Source organism: Heterodontus francisci, chromosome 9, assembly GCF_036365525.1.
Source record: "Heterodontus francisci isolate sHetFra1 chromosome 9, sHetFra1.hap1, whole genome shotgun sequence".
Taxonomy (NCBI): Eukaryota; Metazoa; Chordata; class Chondrichthyes; order Heterodontiformes; family Heterodontidae; genus Heterodontus; species Heterodontus francisci.
Genome location: NC_090379.1, coordinates 60002709 through 60024999, shown reverse-complemented (window position 1 = coordinate 60024999; position 22291 = coordinate 60002709). Strand labels below are relative to the sequence as shown.

At 40.7% G+C, this 22291-nt stretch overlaps 1 protein-coding gene across 1 annotated transcript in view; it reads left to right on the top strand.

Annotated features, from left to right (window-relative positions):
- Nucleotides 1-7735, top strand: part of exoc5 (exocyst complex component 5) — a 93809-nt gene extending 86074 nt beyond the window's left edge. Inside the window, exon 18 of the mRNA XM_068039208.1 lies at nt 905-7735. Coding sequence (XP_067895309.1) covers nt 905-1093 — 189 coding nt within the window. The 3' untranslated portion in view covers nt 1094-7735. The remainder of the gene's footprint in view (nt 1-904) is intronic.
- Nucleotides 7736-22291: the final 14556 nt, after the last annotated feature.

Below are 22291 nucleotides of genomic sequence, written 5' to 3'. Positions count from 1 at the left end.
CAAACCTGACCTTCAGCATATGAAACCACCTCAGCCTAACATCTAACCTTGGTGTGAATTATGCGGTCATTGGCATCATGAATATGTTACAATGTGAATAACTTTGACCCCTAAGTTAAGTCTGTTGTCCCTCCACACCCGATTTGTAGGACTCTTGTTCGTTTTGCCTCTAAAAACAGTATTTTATTTCAATTCTGTTTCTAATTTTTTTAAGCCTACTTTATATTGTATCTTAACAACTTGACTATTGAAGTTTTTTTGGTTGCAAATGCTCCAATTGCATGTCTTTAATGAGTTAGCTTTCAAAACTGGTGCATCAACACTCCAGGCATCACACTTGATTGTAGATCAAAATCTGAAATTGCCTAGGGCTTTGCTGAATCTAGTTTCCTGATAAAACAACTAAACTTTGATAGTATTTACTTCATAAGAATTGGACTTTAAAAAAAAAAATCCCAGTTTGACCTGTATTTTATCCAATAATTAGCAGAATAATACATGGTGTGATACATGTTATAATAACCCTGCCTTAGAAAATCCATCCTTCAACTTATCATGACAGCTGCACAAGAGAAGCACTACTATTTTTATCTGTACTTAAAATGTGCATGTAAAGCACACCGCCGTACTTTTTCTGTTACGCTCTTGCAGCATTTCTCTGTCATACTTAATCATCAGCTAATCTAGACAAGTTTGTACATTTCCCAGCAAATGACTCTAGATAGTGTGTTTTTTGGGAGGTGGGGGGTGCAGTTGAACTTGCCTGCCCAAACTATTCCTGCGATTTGGTGCATTCCTTCTGTATTCTTCAGGTTATAAAAGATTTTTTTTCCCCCAAAGTTGCATTTGCTCTCTAGAATTACTACAACTCCTTTAATTGAACTATTTCTCCTTTTTCTTCCAGATCCCCTTGGTGCTGCAACTTTTTGACACGCTACATGCACTCTGTAATCTTCTGGTAGTAGCACCTGACAACCTTAAGCAAGTCTGTTCTGGAGAGCATCTGACTAATCTTGAGAAGAACATCCTTCATGCCTTTGTGCAGTTACGGTCCGACTACAGATCAGCACGCCTTGGTCGTCATTTCAGCTGAAATCCTTGATTTTTGATATCCGACTATAGTGTCAGAGCTTGATGTGCTGGACTTTTCAGGCTTAGGCTGTTTGGAACTTCGGAAGCTTTAAGAACAGGGCATTCCAACCCCTGTTACATAGCCATTTACAAATATATTTGGGATATTTGTGACTTCACTAAAAGGCAGCCATTATTGAACTGTGTTTCATTGAAAAACAGAGGCTGAGTTAATCCAAGCTAAACACAGTAATATTTTTGCACAATTTATGCTCTAACAATAAATTATCTGGAGCTGAACCTATCAGAAGCTAACATAGCTCAAGTTTTTGCATATGTTACAGAATTTATGTTCATAATTAAATACAATCAGGGAGGTTGTTGAAGCACTGAATATTTAGTTTAAAGCTCAGATCTGTAAACACTTGTTTGAAGAAAATGTGCAGTGTTTTATCCAGGTATAATGGATTCGCTTCCTCTTGCTGTACACAGATGTAACACTATATTAATAGGAGTATATTTGTTTATACAGGTCTTTGATTAAACAGTTAGAGCAGGTGCCTCGGCATAAGGAACATGGTTATTGCTTCATGGGTTATTTTGTTGGTCTGAAAATGGGGCGAGGGTTGAGGAGGTTGCAATGCATCGCAGTTATGCCATTCCTAGGTAAGTAAAATTAGCAGCTTTAGTATTATTGAGCTACTGCAGGTAGTGCTCTATTAAATACATATTACTTTTACTATCTCTAGTGTTACTCTGTCTGCTGTGTCAGTAACAAAATTACTAAAGCAGAAAGAAGAATTGAGCATTCTGAAAGTCATTGCTCTTGTAAGTCATGGGAGGGAATGCTTTTTTGTTTCACAAAGTTAGTAGGTTTTAATCATCTTTGCCATAAACATCAATAATTTCAACAAAACTCAATTTATTTTGTAGATCATTTAAAATGTTCTCTGAACAAATTTTGTCCATCAGTGTGACTGGAGGTACTACAAACAAAATTAGTAATTTTTACATTTTGTACTGTTCCTTTTTGACATTCTTTAATATGAATTTACATTATTCCCAAAGGGTTGTGTTAGCTGTAATTATTTTCTGTGCATGCATGCTGTGCAGTATTATAAAGAGTAAAAAGTTGGAAATGATTAGTGGTGGAAGACTGCAAAATTCTTCCATTGAGGGTAAAATTGTAAACATTGCTTCCTCATCATTAAACTGCAAATACCCCCATATACAAAGTAGTGAAGCATTTCTCTTTTTATTTCTTTACTATTGTCAATAACCCTAGATACTGTGTTAATTTGTATGTGGGAAAAGAGAAGTTGAGAGATTTGAATATTCTTGAGTGGTCAAGTCAAAGGACTTATAAATCTGAAACGGCCTTTGTCTTTTGACTTGGTAACCAGACTTAACTTTTCATAACATAACTTGTAAGCTACCTTCCATGGCTGCAGATCTAATATTAAGTGCAAAGCCTGCAAATCTATAAATAAGAAGAAGGAAAGGCAAACCCACTGAGGTGCATTGCTGTCTTGAGTATTCTGATAGATGAACATTTTAAAAATTGCTTTATTGAATACAATATGTTTGATTTCCCTCATTAGACTTCCTTTCCAGGCCATTTAGCAACATGTGGCAGTAATGCAGTGCAGGCTGGAAACTTATCTCCTTTACCATCTTTGCCTCTCGAGGCCATGTAGCAGTACAGTCTACTCTTAACTCAAAGTTGTTGAATCTGAATTAAAATTACCTCTGTTTTCTGAAAATTGTTTAATTTGAACTACTCGATCATTCAATTTCTTTTCAAACAAAGGCACTTTGAATTACTTAAGTACATTATAGAATGGTAGCCTTCCATTCAACATTTGAATATAGGTTAAACTAAGCTGATCTCGAAGAACCCCTGGCACCAAAAGTCAGCTAGCTCTAGGCAATGAGGCTTGAAAACCCCTGATAAATGTCGATAACATGATCTTCAATGTGTGGACAAAATTGCAAACACATGCATGCAAGTATGCATTTAATAAATAACAATGATATATGGTAGAACTTGCAGTAAAATCTGTCTCCTCCCTCCCTCCCCCTCCCTCTCTCTCTCTTTGCACCCCCCCCCCTCTCAGTTATCTGGCCTTGTATAACTAACCTCCCTTACCTTTCTTGAAGACTGTAAGAGCAGAAGTAATTTCAAAATTTGGGCTGAACTTCGTAAGACAGGTCGACAGTTTTTTTTTGATTGAGATGTGTGTGAATTAACTCTGGTAGATAGTGTTGTACAAATGGCTTGCTTTTAGTTTTTGAAACAAGTAGTTTTTCCTCACCTAATTCTTGCCTACATAGCAGTCACTGTTCGTCAAAATAGTTTATTACATTTGAAGTGCTTTAGGGATTTAATGGTGCAATAAGATGCTGAACAAATGGAAGTCTGATTTCCACACTTGGAATCTCACTGACCAATAAGTAAATCATTGTTGGGGTGAATGTGACAAATAATGACAGCTATAGTGGAACTGCTTCTAACGTTCCTGTGTATTGTGCCATTAGTTCTATCCAGTGCTTGACACTAAAGGAGGTAGGATGTTTATAAGATGCTCGTGTGATCAAAAAAGTACCAGAAGGCGTGGAGAAAAATGTTATGCCTACTCACTTTCTGTTGCCCCTCTTACCAACATCTCTGGAGCCCCACAAAGATCTATTCTTGGCTTCCTCCTCTTCATGTACCTGCAGCCCCTTGGTGACATTTTCCTCAGCTGCTGCATGTGCAATGACAACACTTTGCTCTACCTCCCCATAAGGTCTCTGCTGTCAGTTTCTCTGACATATAGCCGTAATTTCCTTTTGGATAAACGTTGGGAAAACAGAAGCCATAGCCTATGCACCACCACCCCACAGTCACAGCAGCTGTACCCTTAGCCGCTGTCTCAAGCTGAACAAGACTGTAACCGTTACATCCCTTTTGACCCTGAGCTGAGCTACTGACCCCATATCTTCTCCATCATGAAGACCACCTGTTGCCATCTCCATAATATGATGCATCATAGCCCTAAAGCAATGCATCTGACGCTGAAACTCTCCCTCCACACCTTTGCCACCTGAGACTTAACTATTCTGAGGTTCTCCTGGCCAGCCTCCTTTCCTCCACCCTTTAAACTATAGCTCATTCAAAACTCTGCTACCTTTATTCTTTCCCACATGAAGCCCTACTCGCCCAGCACTCACTTCCTTGCTGATTTACCTTGGCTCTTTCATCGCCTCACCCAGCTCTATAATCTTTTCTCCCCCGAACACACTGTTCCTTTAATTCTGGACTCTCATGCACTGCCCCCGCTGTATTGCTCCACCATTTGTGCCTTTGTCTTAAGCCATTCCTAGACCCCACACTCTGGAATTCCATCCCTAAGCTGCTTTTTCTGCTTTGAAACTATTTATACAACCCACCTCTTTCACCACGCTCCTCCTTTGGATCAACATTCAGTGTTTTGGTTTCACCTCTGAATCACTGGAATGTTTTTCTACGTTAAGGTGGATAAATAAATGCAAGTTATTGCTTCCTTTTTTCAGAAGAGCAAAAGGGCTTTGGTCAATTTATTCTGTGCTGCAAAATTCCATGTATACTTGACTCATTTATAACTGCAGACATTTTTAGAGTACATTAGTGATAAGCAACTGTTCAAAATGTAAGGTGCTACATTTCTACTTGTCCACTGTGCTCGGTTATCAACAATATTTATAGTGACACCACCTCAAAGGGTTACACATGTATATTCCTTCATTCGCCAATCCGGCTATGCTTTAGCGAATTGGATTGTATTGCAGTTGCCAAGCTTACGCAGCTCTGTCCAGTTGGATCTTAGTAATCTGGGGAATTCACAATGGATTCTGTCACTGAAAGGCTTCTGTAATGGAGTGGAAGAGATTTGCCCTATGATGCCTCAGTTAGAAATTTCTGAATTAGTTCGTAACCTGTGTTGCAAAGCCTGCTTGATGGGAGAAAGAAGTTGGCCTCCATTGCAATGTGGTGGCGATTTGTGTCCTTTACTTCCCTCCAGATAAAGGATAACTATGGCAGTTACTCTCTGATCTTTTAAGTTTACATCGTACATCAGAACTGCTGCTGCTTTTGACATGAGACTTAAACCTGACACTCCATAAGCTCTTGTATCCTTTTTGAGTTCATGTTTGCTTTTGATCTAAAACTGGCACCCTAGAAGATTTGCTTTGTGCTGGCTTTGTCTCAGCCAAATAAATCTGTGTTCTATGATTTTGTGGTTGAACAATTCTCTCCCCTAAGGCATGTGGATAACAATGACTTCTGATCTTATCCAAAATTTCTGTCCAAGTTGTGTTGGAAGTTCATTTGACTTGGGGATTACAGGCACTTCTTTAAATATAGCACCTCACCCATATGAGAAGATTCTGACTTTTTATTAAATCTTTGGACACCCTGACTTTATGCCCGTTAAACTTGCTGGTCAAGAATATCTGTACATTTATTTTTCAGGACACAAAACTTCTTTCAATCAACTTTGCTTATTCAAGTATTGGGCTTTATTTGGGCCAGTCAAGAACAGTTAGTATGTAAGGCTTATTACCCTGAGTAATGCATACTTTTATAAAATGGTGTTCCTTTTATATTGCTGGTAAAGAGGATTACACAGACTTTGCTTAATTATGCATTGGCATTTAAATATTATTTTGCGTCCCTGTCTTGGAAGAAGTGAGTAAAGTATGCAGATTGTACTACTTGTTCTGGTACCTTGCATCATCTTTTCTCCTTTCCCCACTGTGTTCTTAACTTTTAAAATGTTAAATCTATACTTTTAGTTTGCTGCCTTGTTGGAGAGGTGATTCCATCCTACCTTTTGATCCCAAAGAAAATGGGACCTCCTAACTTTTTATATTAGGATGCCCGTCCTAGGCAAAGAAAATGAAGATGGATACCTGAAGATACACTTTGTCATGTGAATCTAGACAAATGTTTAGTCAATGTGGTGCACTACAAAAACAAATGACTTTCCACAGATCAAACTGACTCATCCAGCGAACAGTTTTAGCCATGTGCCTCCTAGCAAAAACCATCCAATTTAAAAAAAAAATGGAGTGGTGTGTAATTCTACACTTTAGAATTTGTTACTGGCCAGTTAGTCAAGTGCTCAATTCTTCTTATAACTTTTGCCCCACTGTCGTACATCTATCAAATATGATAGACTTCTAGTGGCCTTAAGAGCATTAGATTGGCCATATTACTGACAGAAATCTAGATAACTCCACATACTGCCCTGATCTTTAGCAATTTGATCAGTGTGTGTTCTACTAATGTTTAGGTGAAACTAGAGAATGTATAATGTATGGAATAATGCCTTTTTACTGAATTTTTCTTTAGGCGTACAGTATTTCTCATTCAGTTTGACTTTGGACTGAGTTATGCCAGATGCCTGCTGGGACTCTGGCTTGGTTCAGCTCAACACTGAAAATATCTGGATTGCCCACTTCCTCGTATTAGTGAAGAATTAGAACTACCAAAAAATTGAGACTTTTGCTTTTGTTCTGTCCTTTTTGGATAAATTGTGGTAGGAGTGAGGGGGAATCATCAATTTTTGTACAGTATTTCCAGTTATTTTCCGATTCTTAAAGAATATTTCAATGTGTCTACAAATGATTCCTCACTAAGGTGGTTTGCCTGCATAAGATCCATTTTGTAATGTGCACAAAACAATGTGCACTTTATACAAAAAACAAGCTAATACCCATGAAATATATTTACATATTGCTGCCAAAAACTGAAACCATGAATAACGTTAATATTACAGATTATCTATTAAGGTTAATAATGTTTAATATGAGTACATGCAACAGTATACAGAACCCCAAAGTTGATCACGAAGCAATTAAGAACTTCAAATTATGCTCAACAGTTTTCCAAACATCTTCCACTGCCAAGACTGTAATTTCATAACATACCTGTAGATGGCATGTTTTGATAACTACAGTCAATTTCTCTATATGCCTTTTAAAGAAAAGTCAGTTCTTAATTGGAATTTCTCTTTGAAATCCCTGCTAATATTTAATCCAAAAATTGTCACAATAGGTAAATAGCTGTTATTGTGAGTGGCTTGTTTTTAACTACTGTAGCAGGTGTATAGGTTTAAAAGCTATTCCAGCTTTCATAGTACATCCGATGATAGTTATGGTGTGCACAAAAACTATAATATGAACAGTATGATTAACTTTATATCTTGAAAACAAGTTAGTCAAAAATGGAAGTTCTATTAGAGTCTTCAAAATAGCTGCTATTTGGTATTAAGCCAAAATCCTGGAAATACTCAGCAAGCCAGGCAGAGCTGGGCAGCATCTGTAGAAGGAGAAAGTTAACGATTCAGGTTGGTGATCTTTTGTCAGAACTGCCATTTGGTAGCTGGCTTTTGAGCATTTAAAATGCAAAATTTTAACTCTTAATCTGAAGCCATGTCTACCAGTTATTTTAGAATTGGTTGTAGTCTTTGTGATTTGAAGCATGTGGAAAAAGAAATTGAAATGAAATGGAACATTCTCTAATTTGTTTTATGTCTAAACTTCTTGTAATTAAAACTTCAATGTGAAATGTAAAGTTTAATGGTTATCACAGTTGTTGAAGGAGGACCCAATAAGCATTTTCTAAATTTGTGTGCATGTATCTGAATTAATGTTTAAATAAATTGTTTAACAAAATGAATTTTAGGCTGTATTTAGATTTTTTGACTAGCAAGACAGTAAGTGTTATTAAAAAATGTAACTCATTTAGATGCATCTAAATCTCATCGCTGACATAATATGCATCATGCCAGACTGATATTAAATATCATCTGTTTTCTGGTGCTTTGGGTGTCAATTCCACAATTCTGTAATATGTTCGAAATGCTGCCAAATTCCCTGCTTATCCACTCCACTTCATTTTTAACAGCTATTATACTTTGTAAGTTGCCATACATAATTATAAATTGATTTTTCTAAATGATAGTTGGATCATATGCAACTTTATCACCTAAATGTCCTACCTATACTTTAATTACTGATAGGAAAAAATCTAAATAGATTTCATCATTCTACAATCAAAATATTAGATCTGAAAGTAGACTTTTCTGACATCCACTTCTTGGCCATTAGATATTCCATTTTTCTTTTGGTAAATTCCTGATGCAATGTTATCTAATAAAACTCTGGAGACTGCTGTTTGACTTTTTTTTATTACCTCATTATTCATATGTGAACTTTCACAATGAACATTGGAAGGCTGCATGATTGATAGAAGTGGAGGAAGATACAGGGATATGGGAAAGAGTATGGCAATGAGATTTATTTTGGATTGCTCGAGCAACAAACCTGCACAGAGGACATGACTGTGCCACAGCTTTTGTGCCATAAATTTCAGCCTGGATTTTATGGTAAGAATAATGGTCAGGTTATAAAATCAAACAGCAACTCCTGGTGTCGTCACATTCACTGTTAAATGTGGATATCAGGAAGTTGCTGTCTGATTTATCCTGTCCTCCACAAGCTTCAAAGAACAGTACAGCACAGGAACAGGCCATTCGGCCCTCCAAGCCTGCGCCGATCTTGATGCCTGCCTAAACTAACACCTTCTGCACTTCCGGGGACCGTATCCCTCTACTCCCATCCTATTCATGTATTTGTCAAGATGCCTCCTAAACGTCATTATCGTACCTGCTTCCACCACCTCCCCCGGCAGCAAGTTCCAGGCACTCACCACCCTCTGTGTAAAGAACTTGCCTCGCACATCCCCTCTAAAACTTTGCCCCTCTCACCTTAAACCTATGTCCCCTAGTAACTGACTCTTCCACCCTGGGAAAAAGCTTCTGACTATCCACTCTGTCCATGCCGCTCATAACGTTGTAAACCTCGATCATGTCACCACTCCACCTCCGTCGTTCCAGTGAAAACAATCCGAGTTTATCCAACCTCTCCTCATAGCTAATGCCCTCCAGACCAGACAACGTCCTGGTAAACCTCCTCTGTACCCTCTCCAAAGCCTCCACGTCCTTCTGGTAGTGTGGCGACCAGAATTGCACGCAATATTCTAAGTGTGGCCTAACTAAAGTTCTGTACAGCTGCAGCATAACTTGCCAATTTTTATACTCTATGCCCCGACCGATGAAGGCAAGCATGCCGTATGCCTTCTTGACTACCTTATCCACATGCGTTGCCACTTTCAGTGATCTGTGGACCTGTACGCCTAGATCTCTCTGCCTGTCAATACACCTAAGGGTTCTGCCATTTACTGTATACTTCCCACCTACATTAGATCTTCCAAAATGCATTACCTCACATTTGTCCGGATTAAACTCCATCTGCCATTTCTTCGCCCAAGTCTCCAACCAATCTATATCCTGCTGTATCCTCTGACAATCCTCATCACTATCCGCAACTCCACCAACCTTTGTGTCGTCCGCAAACTTACTAATCAGACCAGCTACATTTTCCTCCAAATCATTTATATATACTACAAAGAGCAAAGGTCCCAGCACTGATCCCTGTGGAACACCACTAGTCACATACCTCCATTCAGAAAAGCCCCCTTCCACTGCTACCCTCTGTCTTCTGTATCCATCTTGCCAGCTCACCTCTGATCCCGTGTGACTTCACCTTTTGTACCAGTCTGCCATGCGGGATCTTGTCAAAGGCTTTACTGAAGTCCATATAGGTAACACCCACTGCCCTTCCTTCATCAATCATCTTTGTCACTTCCTCAAAAAAAACTCAATCAAATTAGTGAGACACGACCTTCCCCTTCACAAAACCATGCTGCCTCTCGCTAATAGGTTTGTTTGTTTCCAAATGGGAGTAAATCCTGTCCTGAATAATCCTCTCTAATAATTTCCCTACCACTGATGTAAGGCTCACCGGCCTATGATTTCCTGGATTATCCTTGCTATCCTTCTTAAACAAAGGAACAACGTTGGCTATTCTCCAGTCCTCTGGGACCTCACCTGTAGCCAATGAGGATGCAAAGATTTCTGTCAAGGCCCCAGCAATTTATTCCCTTGCCTCCCTTAGTATTCTGGGGTAGATCTTATCAGGCCATGGGGACTTATCTACCTTAATGCTTTGCAAGACACCCAACACCACCTCCTTTTTGATGAGATGACTGAGACTATCTACACTCCCTTCCCTAGGCTCATCATCCACCAAGTCCTTCTCTTTGGTGAATACTAATGCAAAGTACTCATTTAGTACCTCACCCATTTCCTCTAGCTCCACACATAGATTCCCTTCTCTGTCCTTGAGCAGGCCAACCCTTTCCCTAGTTACCCTCTTGCTCTTTATATACGTGTAAAAAGCCTTGGGATTATCCTTCATCCTGTTTGCCAATTACTTTTCATGACCCCTTTTAGCCCTCCTGACTCCTTGCTTAAGTTTCTTCCTACTGTCTTTATATTCCTTAAGGGATTCGTCTGTTCGTAGCCTTCCAGCCCTTACAAATGCTTCCTTTTTCTTTTTGCATAGGCTCACAATGTCCCGCGTTATCCAAGGTTCCCGAAACTTGACAAACTTATCCTTCTTCCTCACAGGAACATGCTGGTCCTGGATTCTAATCAACTGACATTTGAAAGGCTCCCACATGTCAGATGTTGATTTACCCTCAAACAGCCGCCCCCAATCTAAATTCTTCAGTTCCTGCCTAATATTGTTATAATTAGCCTTCCCCCAATTTAGCACCTTCACCCAAGGACTACTCTTATCCTTATCCACAAGTACCTTAAAACTTATGGAATTATGGTCACTGTTCCCGAAATGCTCCCCTGCTGAAACTTCGACCACCTGCTCCTCTACCTCCCGCTGGCTGTTGGGAGGCCTGTAGAAAACCCCCAACATCGTGACTGCACCCTTCCTATTCCTGAGCTCCACCCATATTGCCTCGCTGCACGACCCCTCCGAGGTGTCCTCCCGCAGTACAGCTGTGATATTCTCCTTAACAAGTAATGCAACTCCTCCACCCCTTTTACATCCCCCTCGATCCTGCCTGAAGCTTCTAAATCCTGGAACATTTAGCTGCCAATCCTGTCCTTCCCTCAACCAAGTCTCTGTAATAGCAACAACATCATAGTTCCAAGTACTAATCCAAGCTCTAAGTTCATCTGCCTTACCTGTTATACTTCTCGCATTGAAACAAATGCACTTCAGACCACCAGTCTCGCTGTGCTCAGCAACAATTCCCTGCCTGCTCTTCCTCTTAGTCTTACTGGCCTTATTTACGAGTTCCCCCTCATTTATTTCACTTGCTGTCCTACTGCTCTGGTTCCCACCCCCCTGCCACACTAGTTTAAACCCTCCCGAGTGACGCTAGCAAACCTCGCAGCCAGGATATTTGTGCCCCTCCAGTTTAGATGCAACCCGTCCTTCTTGTACAGGACCCATCTGTCCCTGAAGAGATCCCAATGGTCCAGATATCTGAAACCCTCCCTTCTACACCAGCTGTTTAGCTGCACTATCTTCCTATTTCTAGCCCCACTGGCACGTGGCACAGGGAGTAGTCCCGAGATTACAACCCTAGAGGTCCTGTCTTTTAACTTTCTACCTAACTCCCTAAACTCCCCCTGCAGGACCTCATCACTCTTCCTGCCTATGTCGTTTGTACCGATGTGTACCACAACCTCTGGCTGTTCACCCTCCCCCTTCAGAATGCCCCCTGTCCGTTCAGAGACATCCTTGACCCTGGCACCAGGGAGGCAACATACCATCCTGGAGTCTCTTTCACGTCCACAGAAGCGCCTATCTGTGCCCCTGACTATAGAGTCCCCTATAACTATTGCTCTTCTGTGCTTTGTCCCTCCCTGCTGAACAACAGTGCCAGCCATGGTGCCACTGCTCTGGCTGCTGCTGTTTTCCCCTGATAGGCCATCCCCCCAACAGTATCCAAAACGGTATACTTGTTGGAGAGGGGGATAGCCACAGGGGATTCCTGCACTGACTGCCTGCCCCTTCTAGCGGTCACCCATCTATCTGCCTGCACCTTGGGTGTAACTACTTCTCTAAAACTCCTGTCTATGACGCTCTCTGCCATCTGCATGCTCCTAAGTGCATCCAGTTGCCGCTCCAACCGATCCATGCCGTCTGTGACGAGCTGCAACTCGATACACTTCCTGCAGATGTAGTCCTCCACAACACTTGAAGCGTCACGGACATCCCACATCTCACAGGTATCTGATATCTCATGAGAGACTCGGCATTAAAATACATGAAGGACATGAAGTTGGGTAATGGGTACTTGCCCATTAAACGTGCTAGAAAAAGTTGGAGCTTGTGCATTCAAGTATGTGAATTTTTAATGGAATGATGAGTGTTACAGGAAAAAGAGACATACTGTCTCAAAGTTTTCATCTTGCACTCATCAGGACAGATGCAAGAATGCCAAATTTTAAAAGGAGTGACAACTTATACTGCATGAGAAAAGGGGATTGATTGGTTGACAAATCAACTCTGGTCCAGGGGTTGCCATGGAGAATGCACCAGGGAGCTATTGTCTACTGCGTTTAATTCAACAAAGGCGCAATGTCTGGACAAGTTCCTTTTGCCCACGGAGGACAGGTCCCTGCATATGAATGTATGTAGTTTCTTGCAAGGGTAAGTGAGCCCAACTGATGATCTTAAATTGGTTGTTGGTGTAATTCTTAGCACACTTGGGATTGTTCATTAAGTGCTGTCCAATCGCGGAAGTTTCAGAAGGCACACCCAGAAGTCCTGGTTTCCCCGCATGCTGCAGAGTTCTAACTCCACAATGTGCACCTTTTGTATTTGGCAGGTTACCCTGATTGACAGGCTTGTCTTCCAGTCGGGCAGGGAAAACTCCAAAGTGGGTAGCTTCGCAACTCAACCAGGGAGGAGGTTTGATCCCAGACCTTGGTAAGTACTCTTGCTTTTCCTGGCCTGTAAGCAGTTCTGTAAAGGTGCTTACCATCTCTCCAAAGCTGTCCTTGCCTCCCTTCAGCTGTTAGGTTTCCCGAGGCCCATGAAACCCAACTAGTCACTGTAAAATGTAGGAAGCAGGTTAAATTAGAGGCTGCCAGCCTCATTAAAATATTTGACTTTCCAACTGGTCTCTTGTCTTGCCTCCATTAAACACAGAAGTGGGTGGGTTGGGGTCAGGTTTCAGATTTTTAAAATTTTAACATTTGATCCAACACTAACCCACCTGTGTTTGGGTGTTAAAATTCAGCCCAGGGTATCTCAATGAGGATTCTTCAACCTGATTGAGACACGCTGCTGTTTGCCCATTTTCACACAAACCACATACCCTGTAGAGGTTGCCGTGCTGAAATGGATCTCGAATTCCCATAAGTTGCTGTTCAAAAGCCCATAAAAAGTCTGTTGCAGCTGTAAATGAAATGAACAGCGAGCGCAGTCCATTCACTGTTGACCGCAAAATCCCAGCCATTGACAATTCTGTTGGGAAGGGTATGACAGCCAACAAACTTTGCGAAACTTTCTTATTTGGTATTTTAAATACATACACTTCCAAGGGAGCTTGGAGGCCTCGTGAACTAATGTATTGTCCTTTTACCTTTAGGACCAAAATTCAAATCCTGCAAGGGTAAGTTTTTAGTTTTAGAGATACAGCACTGAAACAGGCCCTTCGGCCTACCGAGTCTGTGCTGACCATCAACCACCCATTTATACTAATCCTACACTAATTCCATATTCCTACCACATCCCCACCTGTCCCTATATTTCCCTACCACCTACTTACACTAGGGGCAATTTATAATGGCCAATTAACCTATCAACCTGCAAGTCTTTTGGCATGTGGGAGGAAACCGGACCACCCGGAGGAAACCCACGCAGACACAGGGAGAACTTGCAAACTCCACACAGGCAGTACCCAGAATTGAACCCGGGTCGCTGGAGCTGTGAGGCTGCGGCCATGAGGACACTTAGTGTGGGAAGTGCTCTTCTGAAATGAGTTGTTAAGAAATATGGAGGTAGACCAGAAGGAGTTTTATGTTCCTATCCTCAGGAGCCTTGATGCAGATAGCAAGTGTTGAAAAATAGCATCTTGTCTTGACATTCCTTGCCTTCATGGGAACAAAAATATTTTAACAAAAAGAAAACAAAAATGATTAAAATGAACTTTTTAATCATTTCCAACTTAGGATCCAGTTTCATTCATTCCCCAGGAGTTCTGTGAATGCCAGCTTGGAAATCCCATAACTAAAGACGTAAAGTTTTGGACAGTTTGTAATTTCATTGTTTTAAAATATGGCACAAAACTGTAGAAAAAATTTTTCTTCATGATTGAAGGCTACTGTAAAAATTTAGAATAGCTAATTTAAAAATTCAAATCTACATTTTACCTGTGCTACTATTTACACCATCCTGGTTTCAGCATGGAAGGTGTTAACACCAATATTGATTTTAATAGGGTTAATGACCAAATCTGTATTAGCATACAAAGCTTGGATTGTACTGCATCAAATATTAGCTGACAATAATGGGCTTTACACATTAATCAGAAAAATCTCTGAAAATTGAAAATTCAGTTTTAATTCTTTTCATAATTCCAGAAACAAATCAGTTTCATTACATAATGCATGTCCTTAAGCTACATATATAATGCTGCTAAAGTGCATATCCTAGAGGATGTATATTTTAAATTCTTCAGATGGATTACTACTGGGTTAGTGCTAGTTGCTGTGTATTTTCACTTCAGTTATAACTTTACAATTGCATTGAAATTCAGACATGTTTCACCTTATTATACTGGACCTCAAAAAATTAAAAATGTCTCTTAAACTGTTATTTCCTATGTGTTTATTCCTTAAGTTATTGTTTTCAAAACCAGAATGTTTCCTTAAAGAAAAATACTAGCTCCTTATTCTGATAGCCTGACCTTCCTCTCCATGATATACTTTTGATGACTCCTTGGTTCCATCGGATTGATTTCAAATGTGCAGCAACGATTTTGGTACAATTGACCCCAGTATCCTTGGCCTGGGGTTATATTCCCTAGAATTTAGAAGGCTAAGGGATAATTTGATCAAAGGTTTCAAGGTATTAAGGGGAAGTAATAGGGTAGAGAGCGAAATTATTTCTGCTGGTTAGTGAGTCTAGAATTAGGGGACATGGTCTAAAAATAGAACTAGATCTTTCAGGAGTGAAGTTAGGAAACACTACACACAGGGTGGTAGAAGTTTGGAACTCTTCTGCAAATGGCAATTGATAGGCCATTTGTTAATTTAAAACGGAGATTGATAGATTTCTGTTAACCAAAGGTATTAAGGGATATGGGGCAAAGGTGAATATATAGAGTTACGTTACAGATCTCATCGAATGGCAGAACAGGCTGTTGGGGCTAAATGGCCTACTTGTGTTCTTATGTTCCTAAAACTGTAAATTTTCAATTGTTCCCACTTCTAATCACTATCTTTGGGATTGCATGTCTGTGGATATCAGGCAAGGACAAATTTAGCTGTTGTCCTCATCATTATTGAATAATCCACCAATATCAATACTCTCTAGGCTCTGATGAAGAATAGCTACTATGGCGCATGGGAAGTGGGGAAAAGCTTATTAAAAAAAGATATCTGATTCTATTCTTTAGCTTGATGTGCATTCAAATCACCAGCAAAAAAAAATTCCAGTAACCATTTCTTTGCTAATCTCGGCTTCCATAAAGTTCTGTTCATCTCCTGACAGCCTTTATTTTTACTGGATTAAGCTCCTACAGTGAATATTGAAGTGCTAAACTTTTATAAATTGAGCATATCTCTCCAGATCCTGGGGCTTGAAAACAGGGATGCAGGAGGTGGAGAATAAGCTGCATGCACCTGTTCATGTGGAAGCTCTCATTATCATGCCTCAGGTGTGCAGCCAGCTCCTTATTGGTTGCATGCCTGTTTGAGGGTGGGGAGGGATTTGTAAGTGTTTGACGCCACCTAAAGGCAGCCAACACTATTTAAAGTGGTGATGCACTGTAGCTGTATATAGGTGGGGGGAGCAGAACAGAAAAATAGCTATACGACCTGTAGATCAGACCCTCAAGTTCTCTGCTGCTTTGAAGGCCCTGGTCCAGGTCATGGACAGAAGGAGAAAGATCGTGTCCCTTCCACACCCCCAGGCAGAAAGCCCTCCAGCAACATTTCCATCACCAGTAGGAAGAGGTGGCAGAGGAGGTCAATGTGATGAGCTTAGCTCCCAGCAGGTGCCTTTAATACCAAAAAGAGGTTCAATGACCTCAACAGAATTGACAAGGTAAGAATCACAACTCACCTCTACTATACAGTAAATGGAAAAGTCCTGGGGAAAATTGATGTCCAGAGAGATTTGGGTGTTCAGGTCCACTGTTCCCTGAAGGTGGCAACGCAGGTAAATAGAGTGGTCAAGAAGGCATACGGCATGCTTTCCTTCATCGGACGGGGCATTGAGTACAAGAGTTGGCAGGTCATGTTACAGTTGTATAGGACTTTGGTTCGGCCACATTTGGAATACTGCGTACAGTTCTGGTCGCCACATTATCAAAAGGATGTGGATGCTTTGGAGAGGGTGCAGAGGAGGTTCACCAGGATGTTGCCTGGGATGGAGGGCGCTAGCTATGAAGAGAGGTTGAGCAGATTAGGATTATTTTCATTAGAAAGACGGAGGTTGAGGGGGGACCTGATTGAGGTGTACAAAATCATGAGAGGTATAGACAGGGTGGATAGCAAGAGGCTTTTTCCCAGAGTGGGGGTTTCAATTACTAGAGGACACGAGTTCAAAGTGAAAGGGGAAAAGTTTAGGGGGGATATGCGTGGAAAGTTCTTTACGCAGAGGGTGGTGGGCACCTGGAACGCATTGCCAGCGGAGGTGGTAGATGCGGGCACGATGGAGTCTTTTAAGATGTATCTAGACAGAAACATGAATGGGCAGGAAGAAAAGAGATACAGAACCTTCAAAAATAGGCGACATGTTTAGAGAGAGGATCTGGATCGGCGCAGGCTTGGAGGGCCGAAGGGCCTGTTCCTGTGCTGTAATTATCTTTGTTCTTTGTTCTTGTTATACTCTCCTCACACCTAGAGCCCCACTACTCTCAATATTCCCTTCCCCCACTTTCTTTAACTCTTTTTAATTACTGAAACACACTTTATCAACCTGCTTCTCTTACCCACATCCTCTGCATCTCTTACACTCAGCAGCCCTCATTTCTTCACATCTCACATCTTGCACATAACATCTACATTTGACAGCACATTCCAAACCCATGACCTCTACCACCTAGAAGAACAAGAGCAGTAAGTGCATGGCAACACCACCAAGTTCCCCTCTAAGTCACACACGATCCTGACTTGGAACTATATTAACGTTCCTTCACTGTCGCTGGGTCAAATTCCTGGACCTCCCCAACAGCACCTACACCACATGGACTGCAGCAGTTCAAGGTGGCAGCTCACCACCACCTTCTGAAGGACAGTTAGGGATAGGCAATAAATGCTAGCCTTGCCAGTGATGCCCACATCCCATGCATATCTACCGTGGCAGGCACATTTTCTACACAGCTTACAAGGCTGTCACTAGCACTCTCCTTTCTTGCAGGAGAGGGTGCCACAAGACATGAGACAGCTGTTGGCGACAGGAGAAGTCAGAGATCACCTGCATGCCCTTTGTCCACTTGAAGTGCTGGACATCACAGGGAAGGGGAAAATTATGGCCATGGAGAGAAGCATTACTGAAAGAGATATCAAGCAGTATTTCTTCTCACCTTTCCCTTTTTAAAATGTACAGGAGAATTTTTTTGTGTTTCTAGCCCAATGAGGAATGAAACAATGCTGGATCTAGTTGTGAGGTATGGGGTGTAGGACAAGTGCACCTTTTATTTTTCAATGGGAAATCACCTTGGTCATGGTGCTTATAAAATAATAACGTTTGAAGTAGTTACGAAAAGAGGCAAAGAACAATAAAAGGTGCAAGTAGCCAACATGACCAATTTTAGTGGTTTGAGAAGGGATCTAGCACAGGTGGACTGAGAAAAAATTGGTCATGGAAACAGTAAATGAGCAATGGCAGGCCTTCAAGGTGGAGATACTTTGGTAGAAGCCAAGCATATTCCCAGAAGGAGGAAAGATTGAGTACCCAAAGCTTAGAGCTCTTTGGGTAATAAAGGGAATAGAAATTAAAATAAAACAGGATAAGGAGGATTATGACACGTCAAGTGCAAAATACAATTGAAAACCAGGCAGAATACAGAGAGTGAAGGGAGAATTTGACGAAGGATCTAAGAAGGACAAGGAGAGAGTATGAGAAAAGAATAGTAGGTAACATAAAAGGAACCCCAAAATCTTTTCTAAACATAAAAAGTAAAATGATAGTTAAAGGAATAGTGGGGCTGATTAGGGACAAAAGAATAAATCTTCTTGAGGCAGTGGACATGACTGAAGGACTGAATGAATGCTTTGCATCTATCTACCTTCACAAAAGGAGATGATGAAGTCAATGTCACAATAGAGGAGGGGAGGGTAGAGATTTTAGACAGGATGAAAATAGATAGAAGAGAGATGCTAAATAGGTTGGCATCACTCAAAGTCAACAAGTCACCCGGTCCAGATCCTTGGTTGCTGAAGGAAACTAGGATGGAGAGCTGAAGCTCTGGCCACTATCTTTCAATTCTCCTTAGATTTGGAACTGGTGCCAGAAGCCTGGAGGATTGCAAATGTTACATCTGAATAAACTTAGTAGAGGAATAAACTTGGTAACTGTAGGCCAATCAGTCTGATGTCAGTGGTGAGAAAACAAGAAAAAGTTGAGGATAAAATTAATACTCACATGGAGAAACATGGGTTCATCAGGGATAGCCGACAGATTTGTTAAAGGCAAATTGTGTCCGACTAACCTGACTGAGTATTTTGATGAAGTGACAATGTGTTAATGAAGGTAGTGCAGTAGATGTATATATGACTTTCAAAAGACTTTGAATAAAGTACCTTACAATAGACCTATTTGGAAAGTGGAAGCACATGGTACGAAAGGGATGATAGTAACTTGGGCATGTAATTTTCTATGGGATAGGAGGCAGAGAGCAGTGGTGAGCAGATGCTTTTTGGATTGGAGGGAAGTATGCAGTGGGGTCCCCCAGTGGTTTGTGTTCGGACCATTGATTGATATTCTTGATACCCTGACTTGGGAACAACGAATATAATTTTGAAGTTTCGGAGCAATACAAAATTTGACAATGTAGTAAATTGTGAGTAGGATAGTAGCAGATTTCAGGAGGATATAGACAGATTAGGGAAATGGGCAGATACATGGAAGGTGCAATTTAATGTGGCTCAGTGTAAGATGATGCACTTTGGGAGAAACAAACAAGCTGCATGTTGAAGGTGATATTCTTTGTTATTGAGAAAGTTGTCAGGCTGCCGATGAGCATGTTGGGCAGTGTGGGTGCAGTCTATGGCAATGCAGGTGAAACCTGGTGCTCTCTAGTCCGGTTTTGCCCTGTCCATTGGGAATGTGATTTGTATATTCCTTCTGGTGCTCAGAAGGTCAGTTCCCTGATGCAACAGCAAGCTGCAAGGTTTTGCTGATGTCTGCTGCAGCCTGGAACAACCCCATGACCTAAACATTGAGGGCCATGGCGATATGGATATTCATGACCATGTCCTGGTTTGGGTTCTAGTTGTGGCTGAGTTATGAAAGCTGGCGCCACCCTGTTTGGTGAAGTTCAGACACCTCATATGGTGCTCCTTGGTAAGGTTGAGGTATGGGAAGTGCACTTTGAAGACACTTTGAGGGCCAGGCCTCATGTGCAGGACCTCCTCCAACCTCTTCTCCCTGCTGCTCCTGTTCTTTTTTGTCGCCTTCACTGGCCCACCTCCTCCGCCAATCCCAAAGGCATAGCTATCAGACGGCCTATTACTAGAATAAAATCTTCACAAAGCAGTCCAGCACCAGCAAGAAATTATTCCCAGAAGCCAGAATTCACATGCAATGGAGAAAATAGCCAACAAAAGATCCAAAAGGTAACTAGCAACCTAAAATTAAGTAACCTGAATAAGCATCTTGAATTATTCCAGCATGTTCCCAGGATGCCTACGGGCAGCCTGACCAAATATGATGGGTGATGCACTCCTGTTGTGTGAGCATTGCCAATCATATTGGACCATTAGGTGCATGTTTAATGCCTGAAAACTGGTTGTGGTGTAATAGAATTTCAAAGATTCTGTCTTCCTTGTCCTCAATGGTTTGCTCTGAAAACGCCAAAGGCCACCTGACAGATGTGAGTGATCTATACAAGGGGAAAATAGACTGGTAAAGTGCCTCCAATAATATAGGGCTGAATGTCATGGAATGTATTAGGAACAAACAAACCAGTCTATTTATAGCATACGCTACAAAAAATAGAAAATTGTTATCTGTGTTAATTTTTAAACTGTTCCAAGAGGTTACTGCAGTCCTTCAAGGATTAACTGGCTAATTCATGTTGTTCAATTTGAGTTGTATTAATCAAAGTTGATAAATTTCTTTAGAGGTCTGCCTAATTCAGAGAGGGAAAACTGGTAAAGAAATAGAATAAATATCATTTGTTTCCTGCAATTCACATAGAAAATCCTAATGCAAGAGTAGGGAATAGAAACATATTTTGCAGAGGAAACAATTTGCTTAATCTTCTGAGAATGTTACAACAGCAGTCAAAGTCTTTTATGTTGAAAGGAGTTTTAAACTGTTCACACAGGAGCCAACAAACCAGGAAGGGACTTTTCCTTAAATGGAAAGAAAATAAAAAGTATGGAAAATGAAAGATATTAGGGTGTCTTGATTGACAAATTGACGATATCGTAACAATGCTCAGTAACAGCGAGTAAAACAAACCAGATGTTGGCATGTTTTAAAAGGTCAACATTGAGCCAAAATAGTGAGGTAATCCTGCCACTTTATAAATCATTGGTGTGCCATACTTAGAATGCTTTGTACAATTCTGATTGCTGCGATACAAAAAGGATATTGCAGCTTTTGAGAGGATACAGAAGAGAAAAACCAGAATAATTGAGGGGATAGTGGAATTAAATTGAGGAATTATAATGTAAGTTGTATTTAGTTTACCTGTTGCACGTTTTTTTTCCAAAACTCATAAATTTGTAGACCTCCATTGTAATGTTACTTATAGGCAAAGGTTTTTTTCTTGCAGGATTTTGACTACTGCTACTTCAAAAAACTGATCACAGATACACTGATAAAATTTGGGAACCTGAACGAAGGTGGAATAAAATGGACAAAGATAAACAGAAATAAGAGAAATGAAGGGTGAGAGGTGGCTTGATGAGACTTCGTTTTGCAAATCTGGAGATGTTTACATTCTGAAAATCTATTTAACTTTAATGGATATTTGTGCTCTCAACTTCTTTGCTGATCAGTTTTACTGACCTAGTAGCTTCACACTAGTTTTCTGATTCCTGCCTTCGGGAAATGATTTGTTACCATTGAAACAGCATTTCTTATGTATACTCATATGCCTCAGAAAACTATTTGGATTTTAGAACTGGACAATTTTTAGATTAACATTACTTTGTAATGTGTTAAAATGTTACACAAAAGGCTTGACCTCTTTCATGACCATATTTTTGTCTGATAATGTAAAGAAAAAGTTAGATCTGAGTAAGAGCTAGTGGAGTAAACTGTGTAGAAAGCAGCAGTGGGCTATTCAACCATGTTGACTGATGATCCAAGAATTCATATCCCTCCCAAGATTAACAAATGCTAGCAAAAATTTTGGATAATAGCAAAATTCTAATTGTTACAACTACTATGAGGAATTTGTGCAATGTTCCCCAACTGCTTGAGATGAAAAGTGAAAATCTTAGGTCAGTTCAGAATTAATGTTGGTGAGGATAATAAGGGGGAAAATTCAGAAGTATCACCTCACCAGTGATGATTCTATTAATATTGGAGTGTTAGCCTTGGCTCAGTAGTCACATACTTTTCTATGAGTCAGAAGGTTGTGGGTTTAAATCCCACTCCAGCAAAATGAACACATAATCTAGGCTGACACTTCAGTGCAGTACTGAAGGAGTGCTGCACTGTCGGAGATATTGTCTTTCAAACAAGATGTTAAACTTGCTTTCTCAGGTGGATGGAAGAGATCTGATGGCACATTTTGCAGAAGTGCAGGGGATTTCTCCCCTGTGACAGGCCAATATTTAGTGATATGGGTTCGAACAGATTATCTGGTCATTATCTCAATGCTGTTTGTGGGACCTTACTGCGAACA